At 36.4% G+C, this 14,713-nt stretch overlaps 2 protein-coding genes and 1 long non-coding RNA gene across 3 annotated transcripts in view; 1 reads left to right on the forward strand and 2 right to left on the reverse strand.

Annotated features, from left to right (window-relative positions):
- The window catches only part of LOC114246208 (juvenile hormone acid O-methyltransferase-like), a 28,486-nt gene extending 26,498 nt beyond the window's left edge, over nt 1-1,988 (reverse strand). Inside the window, exon 1 of the mRNA XM_089731590.1 lies at nt 1,797-1,988. The gene's annotated coding sequence lies outside the window, so the exon portion shown is untranslated. The remainder of the gene's footprint in view (nt 1-1,796) is intronic.
- Nucleotides 1-14,713, forward strand: part of LOC149501776 (uncharacterized) — a 423,933-nt gene that overhangs the window by 795 nt on the left and 408,425 nt on the right. The gene's annotated exons all lie outside the window — the stretch shown is intronic.
- Nucleotides 5,638-13,237, reverse strand: Jhamt (juvenile hormone acid methyltransferase). The gene is made up of 4 exons (XM_028178651.2): nt 12,777-13,237; nt 9,190-9,361; nt 7,210-7,318; nt 5,638-6,458 (listed from the first exon to the last, which is right to left on the reverse strand). Exons 1-4 carry the CDS (start codon nt 13,133-13,135, stop codon nt 6,262-6,264), a joined length of 837 nt encoding a protein of 278 aa, XP_028034452.2. The 5' UTR covers nt 13,136-13,237; the 3' UTR covers nt 5,638-6,261.

Here is a 14,713-nt window from a genome sequence, read left to right on the forward strand (position 1 = left end):
CCTTAGTAAACAGACGAACATACGGCATATGTGGTGCTGAATGGTTGATGTCTATGGTCTCCAGTGACCACTTAGACCAGAAAGGTTGTGAGCTCCTCTACCCGTCTAAGCTATAAAAAAAAAACTTTGATATCTCGATTTCTTTGTTGTATTTTAACTACTGCGTAGTGTGTATGATGTTTTTGTAAAATGAAACATTTGTAATTTGTAGCCGGGGTCTCACATTTCGCATGCTATCACGCAATTTATATCGCATGTCATAGTGTGGCCGTGATGTCATGAGAGTTAAAGTAGTTAATATGACGTGTTCAAGTTACAATAATATTTATTTATTGTAAGATATCTAATTGAGGTTAATAGTAGTTTACGTTAAACATATTAAAATTCCGTATGAATCATTACATTATAAATTAATTTTTTTTTTTCAAGTACGCGTTGAGGTGAGCACCTTTTCTTTTTTGCTTCAGGTCGGTTAAAATGATGATACAACAATCTTGACCTTGAAGTTGAAGTGAAAACTTCTGTAGCCGTGTTGATTACTTTTTGGCAGGGGGAAATTTTATTGGTTCGCGTTACCAACATACGTAATAGCAGTACGGTACATATATCTGTAGCCATAAAGGTAACGTGTTGTAGATTGACTAATGAATTAAGTAAAAAGTTTTTATTGCAATTAAATTGTATTTATATTTTGTCATGATCTTGTACTGCCCGCCACTTCGACAAAGCAGCACGACACGAGAACCCTCTCTCTCATCGTGGCCGCCGGTAACTACATTCCCGATCCTGCGGACATAATGGAATGCAGTCAACGTCGCTCCAAACACGTCATTTCGGATCCTCCCGATCTATTAACGGTGCTTTTAGGTACCTCAAGCATCGGTCATCGTTCTCGTCGAACCCGTCGCTTGCGACGAAGGGCTCGATGAGTAAATTAACCCACAGACACAGCCCACTGAGTTTCTCGCCGGATCTTCTCAGTGGGTCGCGTTTCCGATCCGGTGGCAGATTCTGCGAAACATGGCTCTTGCTAGGGTTCGTGTTAGCAACGTCGTCAGGTTTGAGCCCCGTGAGCTCACCTACTATGGTAGAATTATTTTGTCCGTGCAGTTTGGGACCTCCATGGCGACCTGGACTTAGAGTCCATCAGTAAGTATCTTCAGTCGGCGTCGATGCGCCACTTCGATAAAGCGGCACGACACGAGAACCCTCTCATCGTGGCCGCCGGCAACTACATTCCCGATCCTGCGGACAGAATGGAAAGCAGTCGACGTCGCCCAAAACACTTCATCTCGGATCCTCTCGATCCACTAACGGTGCTTTTAGGTACCTCAAGCATCGGTCATCGTTCTCGTCGAACCCGTCGCTTGCGACGAAGGGCTCGATGAGTAAATTAACCCACAGACACAGCCCACTGAGTTTCTCGCCGGATCTTCTCAGTGGGTCGCGTTTCCGATCCGGTAGTAGATTCTGCGAAGCACGGCTCTTGCTAGGGTTCGTGTTAGCAACGTCATCAGGTTTGAGCCCCGTGAGCTCACCTACTAGTTAGGGTTACGCTGGAATAGCCTCTCAAGGCTACCAGCTTAGGTAGGCAAAAAAAAAGAAGCAGTTTGGGTCATAAAAAATCGGAGCGGTGAAGCGAGTATTTCGCTCTCGCCTCCACTCACGAGGCTAATGGACGGGCATAGTGATGCGCATTATTGTTGTCGATAAACGTTATCGATAGTGTATTTAGTTTTGTCATTTTGTGGGTTAGTGATAAAAATGAAAGAAAAAATCACTAATCGAACACTTACACCACATATCGCCGCAGCAAGTTCACGAGAACGGTAGAAATTAACACTTTGTTACTTTTCGGGATCTATTCTTATTTCAGTGAAAAACTTTAACACATTGTTGATAACAACACGTGCAAATATTATTTTGAATACATTATGCTGTTTTGATACAAAACAAAGGAGTAGCCATGTGTCGCTAAAGAAATTCAGAGAGCGAATGCATAAAAACACATTTCTCTTCGACATAATGTAGGTACTATAATTTGCAGGTAAGTACAAATGACTCTTAACATAACAATGTCTCACCACTCTTCGTATACCACCCCGCCGCCGTGTACCTGCCTTTGATGACTCATTTGTTTTTATGGATAATGGCGTTGCGCCCGCGCAACATGCTCACCGCTCTAGCCGGGCTATGTTTTATGGCCCAAACTGCACGGACAAAATAATTCTACTATAGTTAAGGTTACGCTGAAATAGCCTCTCAAGGCTCTCAGCTTAGGTAGAAAAAAAGTACAGCCCGTAATATACTTATTTGAATAATAAATAAACCATATACATGTATACTTAGTCTAGCCATAAATACTGTTACAATTAAAAATAAAATAAAAATCTATTGCAAATAACATTTATTACTATTACAGTGTGTTAGTTTAATACATAAATATAAAACAATTTCAATTATAAAAAGCTTATTCGAAGTGGTCTCCATTGGCTGCAATACAGTCCTTTAAACGTTGAGGCCAGTTATCAATAGAAGCACGCACTCTTTCCATGGGAAAAATTTTCACTGCCAATCGTACGGATTGTTTTAGGGACTCCAAATTATCATGGCGTTTAGAGCAAGCCGTACTCTCTAAAACTGACCATAAATCATAATCCAGCGGATTAAGATCGGGACTAGACGACGGCCAGTCTTCAGCTGTGATGAAGTCCGAAACGTTCGTTTCCAACCAAGACTGCGTAGACCGAGCTTTATGACCTGCCGCCGAGTCTTGCTGGAAGGACCATTCTTGATTATTGAACATGGTGTTGTTAAGGGGCTTCACTACCTTCTCAAGAATGGTATCTTGATACACTTGTGCCGATGTTTTGATACCTATTTCACTAAAGTATGGCTCAGTCACTCCTTCATAGCTAATACCCCATCAAACCATCACTGAAGTCGAATAGTGCGCACGTTGCACTCTGTCGACTAATTGAGAAGCTTCCTTAAAGCTTTGAGCATAAATACGGTCATTTTGTTTGTTAAAATGTTGCTCAATTGTAAAAAAATTCTCATCCGTAAACAAAAATTTTCTATGACCTCCATTTGCGTACCGCTTCAGTAGTTGTTTCGATTTTACCATCCTATTCTCTTTTAAATTATCAGTTAAGAAATGACCGGTAGGTACGTCTCTTACAGGCTGCAAGTCCTAAGTCATCTTTTAAAATACGCGACATGGTTCTAGGTGCCATCTTCATCTCCCGAGATAAAATGTTTTGCTTTCGGACAGGATTTCTTCGAATTCTTTCCCTTACTGCTTTGACCACCTTTTTCGTACGAACACTACGTGGACGGCCAGATCTTTTTCTGTCACAAACAGAGGAGGTCTGATTGCACCTATTAATAGCCCGGTAAACAAACGTTTTACTAATACCAAGCGAATGGAGAGTTTTAAAAATTGCATTTGGCTCCATACCTACTTTGTGTAATGCAATCACAGCGATTCGGTTCTCTTTATCACCCCGCTCGATTTTAATATTGCAAAATATTATATAATGTATTAGCGCCAAAATGAGAAAACTCAATGAGCAATCATATGAAAATAACAGATACCAAATTCAAATGTAATATTTTGTTTATTTTTAATTGTAACAGTATTTATGGCCAGACTAAGTATACTTAACTGTTGCTCGGAGTGTCAGTAGTGAAATAAATTGTGTGAAAACCGGATTGATGTTGAGAATTTTAATATATAAAATATTATGACATTTCAAAAATACTAATCTTCTAAATTATAAGTTTTTATTTCTATCGACAGTCCCTATGAATGATAATTTATTTTGTTGAGTTTTATGTTTAGTAATGCGATAATTAATTAGTATTCTTATGAATCTCAACTTTTAAATGTCTTTAAATAGCAGTTTATTTTTATTTTATCTGTTTCAAATAAACCGAAACTATGGTTATAAGAATGCGTCACTATCTGTTAGTTCTTGTGAAAATATATAATTGAATTTGACTAAGTTCAGCCTTTATGATAATAATTGTTATTAAAATATTATTTTGTCCGATGTTTGATTTATTCCCTAAAGAAAGTGATGTGAATATATATTTTTATTTATAACTGACCCCTTAAGTGAGTAACCCCTTATTATCTTTGCCCTGGAGAACTCTATTCTTTTTTTGGTAAAAAAAATATCGATGTTATCACGATTTCGATGCTTCCGCTGCTGATCGATAGATGTCGCTTAGTGCCTCAAATAACATTACGAAATAAAACAATAAATTGTACACTTTAGTTTTATTTATTTAAACATCACACTTACAATTATTATATACAAAGTGAAATAAATTAACTAACAATAAAATTGTCATTGTTCAAATTATCACAAGTTTTACTAATTATGTTGTCAATAAATCCCGGCCTGGTTTCGTTAAGTAATTAACAAAAATCAAAAATGTAAACAATAATCATACGTTGCAATCATTCGCACTCTAATGGTACTAAATGGCAGGGTAGTTTTTACTAACGTGCCAAATAAACTCAGGAATAATTAAGATTTCAAAGCTTACTACTTAAAAGCCAACGCGTGTTGCTTAGGGCCTGAGTAAACACACAAACATGCCATTTTATACCTTAAGCTTAAAAACAGTAATGAAACATTTGAAAGTATAATCAAACTTTGTTTCATAATTTGTTTCATGTAATTCTCACTAAAAATAAATTTTGTGACTGTTTATGATTTTATAGGAATACTTTTAAAGCATGATGATTATACACGATTGTTTCTAAATATATTTGTGCAACAAATAAAATACAATAGTGTGCTTAGTGCGAGTTCTTTAACGTTCTCGATAGCGTAAAAGTTAACCCAATTTTGTATGCAGTTGGAATAGCGCCCCTAATGGCAAACGTAGGCAAACGATCCCAATTCATACAAATATGAGTTAACTTTTACGCTATCGCGATCGTTAAAGAACCCGCACTAAGCACATAGTATAATCAAATGAGCAAGCGGACTAATTGAAATGTCCAACTATCACGACTCAAACCAAATTTATCGTTATTATAAATATACTTTACACAAACCAAACTTATGGTAATTAAAAATCAATGAATACTGTAGTGGCTGTAGTTGGTGGTACAAAACTTGTCCTAAAATTTACGGACACAATGAAAAAGAAATCAGCCCAATCGGTCAACGGTCAAGCAATTCTCTAGTGATGCTCACTCACACATCTCCGTTAAAAAATAATTGAGTTGTTGAGTTGAGTAATTAAAATAGTATGGATTTCTATTTCAATTATAATTTATTTTAACAACCGTAGAAATTATTTTAAATTATCAACACTTTAAATTGTATAACAGCGCCATCTTACTGCGGCTTAGAAAGTAACTACATACAAAGAAAATTATGAAAAATGTTTTGTTGAAATAGTTTAACGTAACGCCAATAGATGTCACTGTTATTAAAAATAATACATTAAAACTAAAACTTTGCATACAATTCTTGTTTTGGGGTAGACAGGGCTATTTCAGAGTATTAAAACTTAATGTATACATATGAATTATATATATATGTATGAATTGTGTTAACATTTATATTTCGGGTAAATACATCAAACTTTATTTTCGTGTGTGACGAGAAATTTGAAGAACAGTTATAATATTAAGTTGTCTATTTTGTTGTACGGCTATGACTAGAGACAACGACCGATTTTACACGACAACAATAAGCAGCTGGCTATCACTAGTGGTAGGAGCTCTTGTAAGTACGCGCGGGTAGGTACCACCGCCCTGCCTATTTCTGCCGTGCAGCAGTAACGCGTTTCGACTTGAAGGGTGGGGCAGCTATTCTGAGACCTTATAACTCATATCGGTGGCGGCATTTACATTGTAGATGTCTATGGGCTCCAGTAACCAATTAACACCAGGTGGCTGTGAGCACGTCCATCCAGCTAAGCCATCTCCTGATACTGCATTGTCCACTGAACTCCACTATTTCCGGAAAATTATTTAAAATTACTTACTGTAATAAATATTGTAGCGTTCCTTATAAATACAATTAACTAATTAAATTTGTTCTAAGTAACCGACTTCGAAATCAGCGATTTCAGATACCAACTTTCTAAACTGTATTCAATATTTTGAGAAAGCTTCCTAAAATAGTGAATAGAAAGCTTAAGCATGAAAATCTGGGAAGACAAAGAGAGAGAAATATGTTAAAATTACTTATTTCCACGATTTTGAAGTCGGATTTTTTTTTTCTAACTTAATTACATTAAACTTAAACATAATTTTCTCGCGTAAACACTGATGACTTTGTAGTTAAATTTTATAGACACTGATTCACCGGCATTGTTATTACACCTGTCGAGCAGCCTCATCTCCCGTACTACATCTATGTAATCTTCTAAAAAGTCTTCAAGTATGTCTTTCGGGATATTAAATGGATTGATAGCTGCTACTGATTCTGTGTTCAACAATAACAAATTATGATTTGTCATAAAATAACTACTGATTTTATATTAAATAATTCGCTTATTTCTGGCGCGAAGTAGTAATGCGTTTCGGTTTGAAGGGTGGGGCAGTCGTTGTAACTATACTGACTACTACTTTGCAGCAGGTCGGCTGCAGTCTATTCTGTCAACGTTGGCAATTGAAATTCAACATGCTCTTATTACGGCCTCAGTTATTTTCATAGTAGAAAAGAAAATCTGTATCTACATCAACAATTCAATTTATTGATGCGTAATTTTTGTAAGTAAATAGTCTCCAGAAACTATACTGAGACCTTAGAACTCATATCTCAAAGTAAGTGACGGTATTTACGTTGTAGATTTCTATAGACTTCGGGAACCACTTAACATCAGGTGGGCCGTGAGCTCGTCCACCAATCTAAGCAAAAAAAACTTTGTCCCGTTAACTATTCATCAGAACGTACCGCCAGTTTAATTATTTATTTTAAATGCATTCGATTTTAGGATTGACGGATTACTGGTGGCCCGAAGACCTTTCCAGTTTCACCAGGACAGGTGGGCGAGCAAAGGCTCAGCCAGGAGGTGTGAAAGGTTCCCGTTGTAACAGTATCCCTGCATTTATCCCAGTATTTCCTGACTCCTGTCAAAAACATCGTCACCGGTGATAGGATATGCAACAAGCCTTAAATGATACGCTGAATAATATATATATACGCTGAATAATATAATATAATACATACTCACTTTTTAAAACATCCAAATCATCGTATACATAGAACAACGTTTTGCATTGCACTTCAATATTGCTGAATCCAACTCTTTCCATTATCTTCTTAACTTCTTTTTCGGGATCCTGAAAATGAAAAATGTTTTGTTAGCATTTCCGGTATTTTTTTAAGTTAGACAAGTGGATGGGCCTACGGTCGACCTCAAAGAAGTCCATAAGTAAGCTCAAGCTGGTGATTTAATTTGCGGCAGAAAAGGACTCTTACGGGCTTGATACATTTTACCGTGTATTTAAGAACTACAGTGATAGGAATTAGAAAGCTGGCTTAAGTAGGAAAATACTTTCGTCTTATATTTTGCTTGGTTTACCCTTTAAAGCAACTGAGTGAGTATTTTACAAGTGGTTACGACAAGCAGCCCCTTAAACTATTGTTGATCATAATATGATGAGACAGTTGCGCTTGTACCTAGGGGAATCTTCGCGTTGTACACGATTGTCATTGGTGACCAATAAAAAGGTAAAGTATACCAAAACTGCTGAATTTTTTAAAACGAAAAAAAAAAAAAAAATTGTTTTTATATAAATATGGCCACGAATCGATAAAAACAGAAGAAATTTGTTTGTAATTCCACATATATATTTTTTAGGAAGGAATGATCACTTGTGACCCGGAGGTATTTCTAGTTTCACCGGGACAGGTGGGCGAGCACGGGCCCAGCCAGGAAGCCTGGAATTTTTTAACAGATACCCGAGTGCCTCCAAAGGAGACCTAACAGCTCAAGGGCAGCTGCCTTGCGAATGCATCTACTATACTCTAAGCCAATTACGAAGTCTCATGAGACAGATGTTATTTTTATGTTATTGTGTGTGTGAATTAATTGTATAATGATTTAGATTGATTGTTTATTTTTTAAATGATTTTTGATCGTCATGATCATGATTTTGATTTTCAAACATCATTTACCTACATAAACTTGTTTATTATTTTTTTGTCAATTAAAATAACGTTATCGTGGAGACTTAATCACCGGTATACATAGCACGTGTAAATAGCTTTGTGGATTATTCTTTCCGAAATCATTGACTGAACAATAAAGGCCGATAAAAGCGTAAAGCAACGTTTTTACACAGGTTTGAGGAATATAACGCGTGGAGTGATATTTGAAATTAACTTCCATTTTAGGTGAAGTAACCACGTCAGTTATTCAGAAGGCCTGAATTAGAAAATATTGTGGTTTTGGGGGTGTTCATTTTTTTTATGGTACTCGTTGTGACTGATTTAAGACTACACTATGTACTATTAATAAAGTGGTACCTATCAACCTTGAGACATGAGTTTGAAGATTCAATTGTATACTACAACAGCTGTCCCACCCTTCGAGCCAGAACGCCTGACTGATTCGCGCTAGCAATAGTTAGAATGGCGGTAGCGGCCCATGTTGGTCCATAGTTTGCTCTGCTACCAGTATTTTTAAATATTAGGTATTTTCTTAAAAATATATCTTTTTAACATAGATTTTTGTAATGACGTAATAAAGTAAGAAATCCCGGTGTAGTCACCGAACCTGCGCCAGGTATGAAAGATTTTAAGTAATTACTAACTACTCCTTCGAATAAGATCAAAACACACCAGTTTCGGCTTCCACGAAAGACTGCTCCAATACAATGGTGACCACAAAGTTTTTTTTACTACCTATGGTAGCCTCAGAGGCTATTCCAGCTACGCCCGGACGGGTACGTCACAGGTAGCTCACAGGCTCAACTTGAGAGAATTTGCTAACACTGGCCCTAGCAAGAGCAGTGCTTCGCAGAATCTACCACCGGATCGGAATCGCGACCCACTGAGAAGATACGGCGAGAAACTCAGTGGGCTGTGTCTATGGGAAATCACAAAGTAAGCTATGGTATTTATAATGCATGCTGCGTCAATTAGCTTCCTAATTAAATTAGTATATACAAATATACTTATTGAATAATTAAAAACAAAAAAAGTTTACCTCATTGTCATGGTAAGGTGAAATAAATCGATCGACATGCTCGAGCCAAGATCGCCATTTTTCTGTATGCGAGAGTGTGCGGTAAACATCAAAGATAGGAGTGTGGCCCAGGAACAGAAGTAAGCAATCGCCTTCATCGCCAAGCAGATTGAAAATGTTCCGAAAAGCTCGTCTGTAATTAGATATTCCAATGTTAGTTTAATTTTCGTCAGTAAATAATGTTGACGTAAAATAATGAGCATTTTTCGCAAATATACATTTTTATATTATACCCAATCATATTATTTATTGGAGTCTAGGCGAGCGCTGGAATTGGCTCGTACACTGCGCAGAAGCAGTGTATCATATTTGTGGTAGATATGTAGAAAAAGCCTTCTCTATGCGTTGACGAATGAATGACGCGATTGTGTGAATTGATATTCTGGTAATTGAAGTCCATAGGCCGCACTACGGGTACATAATCTTGAGATATAATTTTGAATTTTTAATGATTTTATACAACAGCTGGTCTACTCTACTCTGTGAACCGAAAAGGGCTGTCTCGCGGAAGGCGAAAAGAAGGTTGATTTTTTTATTAAACGATGTTATTACTTCATCTGAAATTCAATCGTAAACAAGTACACACATCCTTATGAATTTAGGTACCAGCCAAGATTTTAAACTCAGTCTAATTGCAGCGTTCGATTTCGAAAATGGAAAACGAATGGAATCAAATGATTAACCAGTGAAAAAAAGGAAAAATAGGTTTGGTAGTAGCATCTGAGTCTTCATTTAAATTAAAAACTAGATGACCGAGCTTTGCTCGTTTTTTTTTTTGATAACGCCATCTTGTTGTGTCTTTAAAGCGGTTAGTTGTCCTCAATTAAGAAAAATAGTATTATTATTCGCCAATAGATGTCGGGAAGAGGTGATTATTGAAAACACGAATAAAACAACATTTTCTGAAAATAAATCGTAGCTAGATCGATTTATCGCCCCCGAAATCCCCTGTATACTAGATTTTATAAAAATCGTTGGTGCCGTTTCCGAGATTCAGATTATATATATTAATATACAAGAATTGCTCGTTTAAAGGTATAAGATATAAATAAATATAAATATAAATATTTTACTAACAATCACGCCACGTTAACTGGTCCCGTGATAAGTTCGTAAAGAACTTGTGTTACAGGTACCAGATAACGGATATAAATGTAAGATTTTTATTATACACATACATATATTTAATATACATCCATAAATATTGGAAAAGACATTTATATTTATCATACAAATATCTTCCCTTGGCGGGATTCGAACCCGCGACCCCTAGTGTAGTGACCATGTCACTTACCACTACACCAGACGGACGTTAATCAATATATCAATGATTCGATAATTTGACAATTCATTTATCAATTACCGTAAGATATTTGAGTCGACCATTATCAAAGGCGGCAATCTGACTTTTGGACAATGATTGGTAAATCAGAAAAACGAATTATTGACTTTGTATTCCATTGGCAGTCACAAAACTCTTCGGAACGACATCTTAGTTAGATAACTGGTTAACTATTAACCTTTATTTAATGCAGGTTTTGAACCGTATTCTTTGAAGGAGACGATTATATTCAAATAAATCTGTATTGACATATCAATAATTTTTTTTTGTCCAAATGCACAGATTGCCACCTTTGATAATAGACGACTCATTTATTGTGTTCTATTGTTTATCAGTTGTCACGGTGGGCTACGGGTCAAGTGATCGACTACCGTAGCCCGTAGACATTGAAACGCGGATGTTGCTACAAAAATCCACGACTTACACGCGCTATTGGAATCTATTTACACCATACGCTACGTTACGTCATCTTGAGACATTAGGTCGGAGTATCAATTTTATTGTACGTCAGCTTCATCAAATTGAAACACACGGCAGGGCAGTGATAAAAAAATACTAATACACATAACTACGGTTTCCATAGAGATTGGGTTTACAATCGGCCTTCCTAATCATTGGAATGTACATTAGATCGAAGAAGTTCGTAAAGGATTATGACTTTTTTTTATTGCTTACACGAGCTCACAGCCCACCTGATGTTAAGTGGTTACTGGAGCCCATGGACACCTACAACGTAAATGCGCCACCCACCTTGAGATATAAGTTCTAAGGTCTCAAGTATAGTTACAACGGCTGCCCCACCCTTCAAACCGAAACGCATTACTGCTTCACGGCAGAAATAGGCGGTGGTGGTACCTACCCGGGCGGACTCACAAGAGGTCCTACCACTAGTAAAGACTACTAAATGGTTACGTAGTTGAGAAGATCAATCACGGTAAAATCTAAAGTAATAAAAATATTTTTGTCGCCTAATTTTAAGCAGTAGGTACGGAATGAAAATTATGTCACATCCTAAAATCAATTTTCAATTTTTTTTTTAGTACTATCATATTTTAAATAAATAAATAAATAAATATTTACTAACAATCACGCCACGTTAACTGGTCCCGTGATAAGTTCGTAAAGAACTTGTGTTACAGGTATCAGATAACGGATATAAATGTAAGATTTTTATTATACACATACATATATTTAATAGACATCCATAACCCTGGAAAAGACATTTATATTTATCATACAAATATCTTCCCTTGGCGGGATTCGAACCCGCGACCCCCTTGTGTAGTGACCATGTCACTTACCACTACACCAGACGGCCGTTTTAAATTTCCGACTAGATAGTTGAAACGTTTATTAAGGATCCAAATCAAAATATAATTTATTTGGAGCCTCCACATCATTTATACATACTGAGAGCTATAAGATAGCGTGACATCGCTTTCGAGTGTGTTTCATTATAATTATTAAATAGCATTATTGAAATACTATTAGATTATTAAATACTATTATACACATTTCTACCGTTACATTCAAAATTTGGACAAATTGATAATAGTCTTCGAGTAAAATTATTGTGACATAAAGTCTGAGGAACTTAACGACACTAATAGTTCCTTACCGGTCACCGTCCTATAACAATATATATATTAACCCATAGACACAGCCCACTGAGTTTCTCGCCGGATCTTCTCAGTGGGTCGCGTTTCCGATCCAGTGGTAGATTCTGCGATGCACTGCTCTTGCTAGGGTCAGTGTTAGCACCACTCCGGTTTGAGCCCCGTGAGCTCACCTACTAGTTAAGGTTACGTTGAAATAGCCTCTCAAGGCTATCAGCTTAGGTAGAATAAAAAAAAAGAAAAAAACGCGAGAGAAAAAAATGTTTTACTGATTAGCGTTCATTAATATCAAATTTAGAATAGAGACCACATTTTAAACGTAAATTTAAATTCTAATATTTAATATTCATTGGTCCTGTATAATTTTTATTCTTACGTTCTCGGAAAGAATGTAATTAGTGATTATAGACACGATGCAATCGAAACGTAATTTTTAAATTAAAATCTGTGTATATATATTTTTTGACATGAATATTAGTTTAGAAATTATGATGATTTGAGATTTAATTAAATTCATTCGTTAGCAATGGTTAATTCAGACATTGTTAGTTCTTCGTGTTTTTTTTTTCATAATTGTGGTATGAACTTACTCCTGGTCTCTGATCCAGTGGAGGGTGTAAAAAGAGAAAACGTGATCAAAGCCTTGTTTCAGGTCTGCGGTCAAATCGCCCTCTATGTCGAGCACCCTGAACGAAGTCCTACCGAAGCCGTGGTGTTTATTCGCGTATTTCACCATTTCTTCGCTTATGTCGCAGCCAACTAATCTTCCATAATTTTTTGGCATGTAAACTTTCAAAATATCAGTAACACTACCGTCAGCGCAACCCAAATCTATGACTCTATCACCGATTTTTTTCCACTTAATCTTATTCGCATGTTCCTCGAGGCAGCGGAGAGCATCTCTCTTTTGGAGGCTGTTACTTTTGCGGTATAAATCTGCATTGTTCATTTTTGAATTATTATTTTTTTTGGAATAAAATATTTGACGGCACTTTTTTTTTGAAGTTCGTATTGAACTAAGCGCGTGCGATGTGTCGCTGTTCTCACTGCGGTATCGCCGAACAGTCTTTGCAGGGAGCGACTTGTGCGTTTGTTATATATATGTATGATGATCGACCGAAGTACGACAGAATTGACGGTAATGTTTTTTTAATGAATTCAAGAAATCACTAAATACGTCACCAAGTTCTTTTAATTCATTAAAAAAAATAGCCATATTTAAACGTTTTTTAACGGAAAATTCGAAGCATCATGCGTATGCTTTACAGATTTTGCTAGTACCTACGTAATTCTAAATAAGCATTTTGGTTTTTGGTAAAATATACAGTATTAATTATTTTAACGTCGTATCGTCATAGCACTTGCTCAGGTACAAGATGGTGACTATTTCTATATTCATGAAACAAAAAATTCGAATTAAAAAAAATTACAAATTATATGTATATTTAAATACTCCTTTGTTGTGTGACATGTTTTTGTCTTTGAGCTATAGAAACTCTAGAAAAAAATGTGTTAAATCGTGCTGGACCAACAAATAGTGTATCGCTAATATGTAACATGGGGCTTAATATTTACGTTCATTAGCGAATTAATCGAAGAAACGTTTGGTAAAATTGTAATATTTTACTACGTTCTGAACGTATGACGTCACCGGAGTCACTTCAATTTCACTGTGGAACAATTGTAGGATCAGTAGGCAGCGGCTTGGCTCTGCTTCTGGCATTGCTGAAGTCCATGGGCGACGGTAACCACTTACCATCAAGTGGACCGCACGCTCGTCTGCCTACAAAGCCAATAATTTTTTTTTTTGCAAATTACTTCAATTACAAAAAATATTATGTGATAATTATAGGATGTTCTAATTTTTTATAATTTAAAATTTTCGCATTAGGCTGCTTATCTTTTACTAGATAAGAAACATTGAGACGGTGTTTAATCTTCATAAATCGTCACCTTAACTGGAAGAGAATGCCTGCATAGCATTAAGTTCGCCTTTGTACAATATTTTGTGCAATAAAGAATTTTCATTCATTCATTCATGCCTTCATCAATGGCCTACACTGCTGACTTACATAGACCTGTCCTACACAAAACTGGCCTCTTTTTATTTTATTTAAGCCCCTGAAACACGTCTTCGGAGCACTACCAATCGTTTATACGTCACGGTTTCTGTACTGATCCTAGGAGAAATCATGGAAAGATATGAATGAAAGAATTATTAACGCTTATCGGTGGCTGCGGTAGCAACACTACAGCGGTTCGTAAGCTAGAAATCGTCCCTCAGGTAACTCAATGATGAGTGACCAATACCACTTATTCCATCCAAACTACGTGGTTAAATTTACAATCCGCGAATTAATTACAAAGTGGCTTATAAATTTTATAATCATTTACGCTTAATCTGATTAAAACTGAAAAATTCTACGTGTATTCCATCAAACCGCCTCTCCATGGGTCCAGTCCAGTCCAATCCACGAATAGGACTGTGCCTTTTTTTAAGAACACTCAGCGGAAACCATTAAATCTT

This window comes from Bombyx mandarina, chromosome 12, assembly GCF_030267445.1.
Source record: "Bombyx mandarina strain Sakado chromosome 12, ASM3026744v2".
NCBI lineage: Eukaryota > Metazoa > Arthropoda > Insecta > Lepidoptera > Bombycidae > Bombyx > Bombyx mandarina.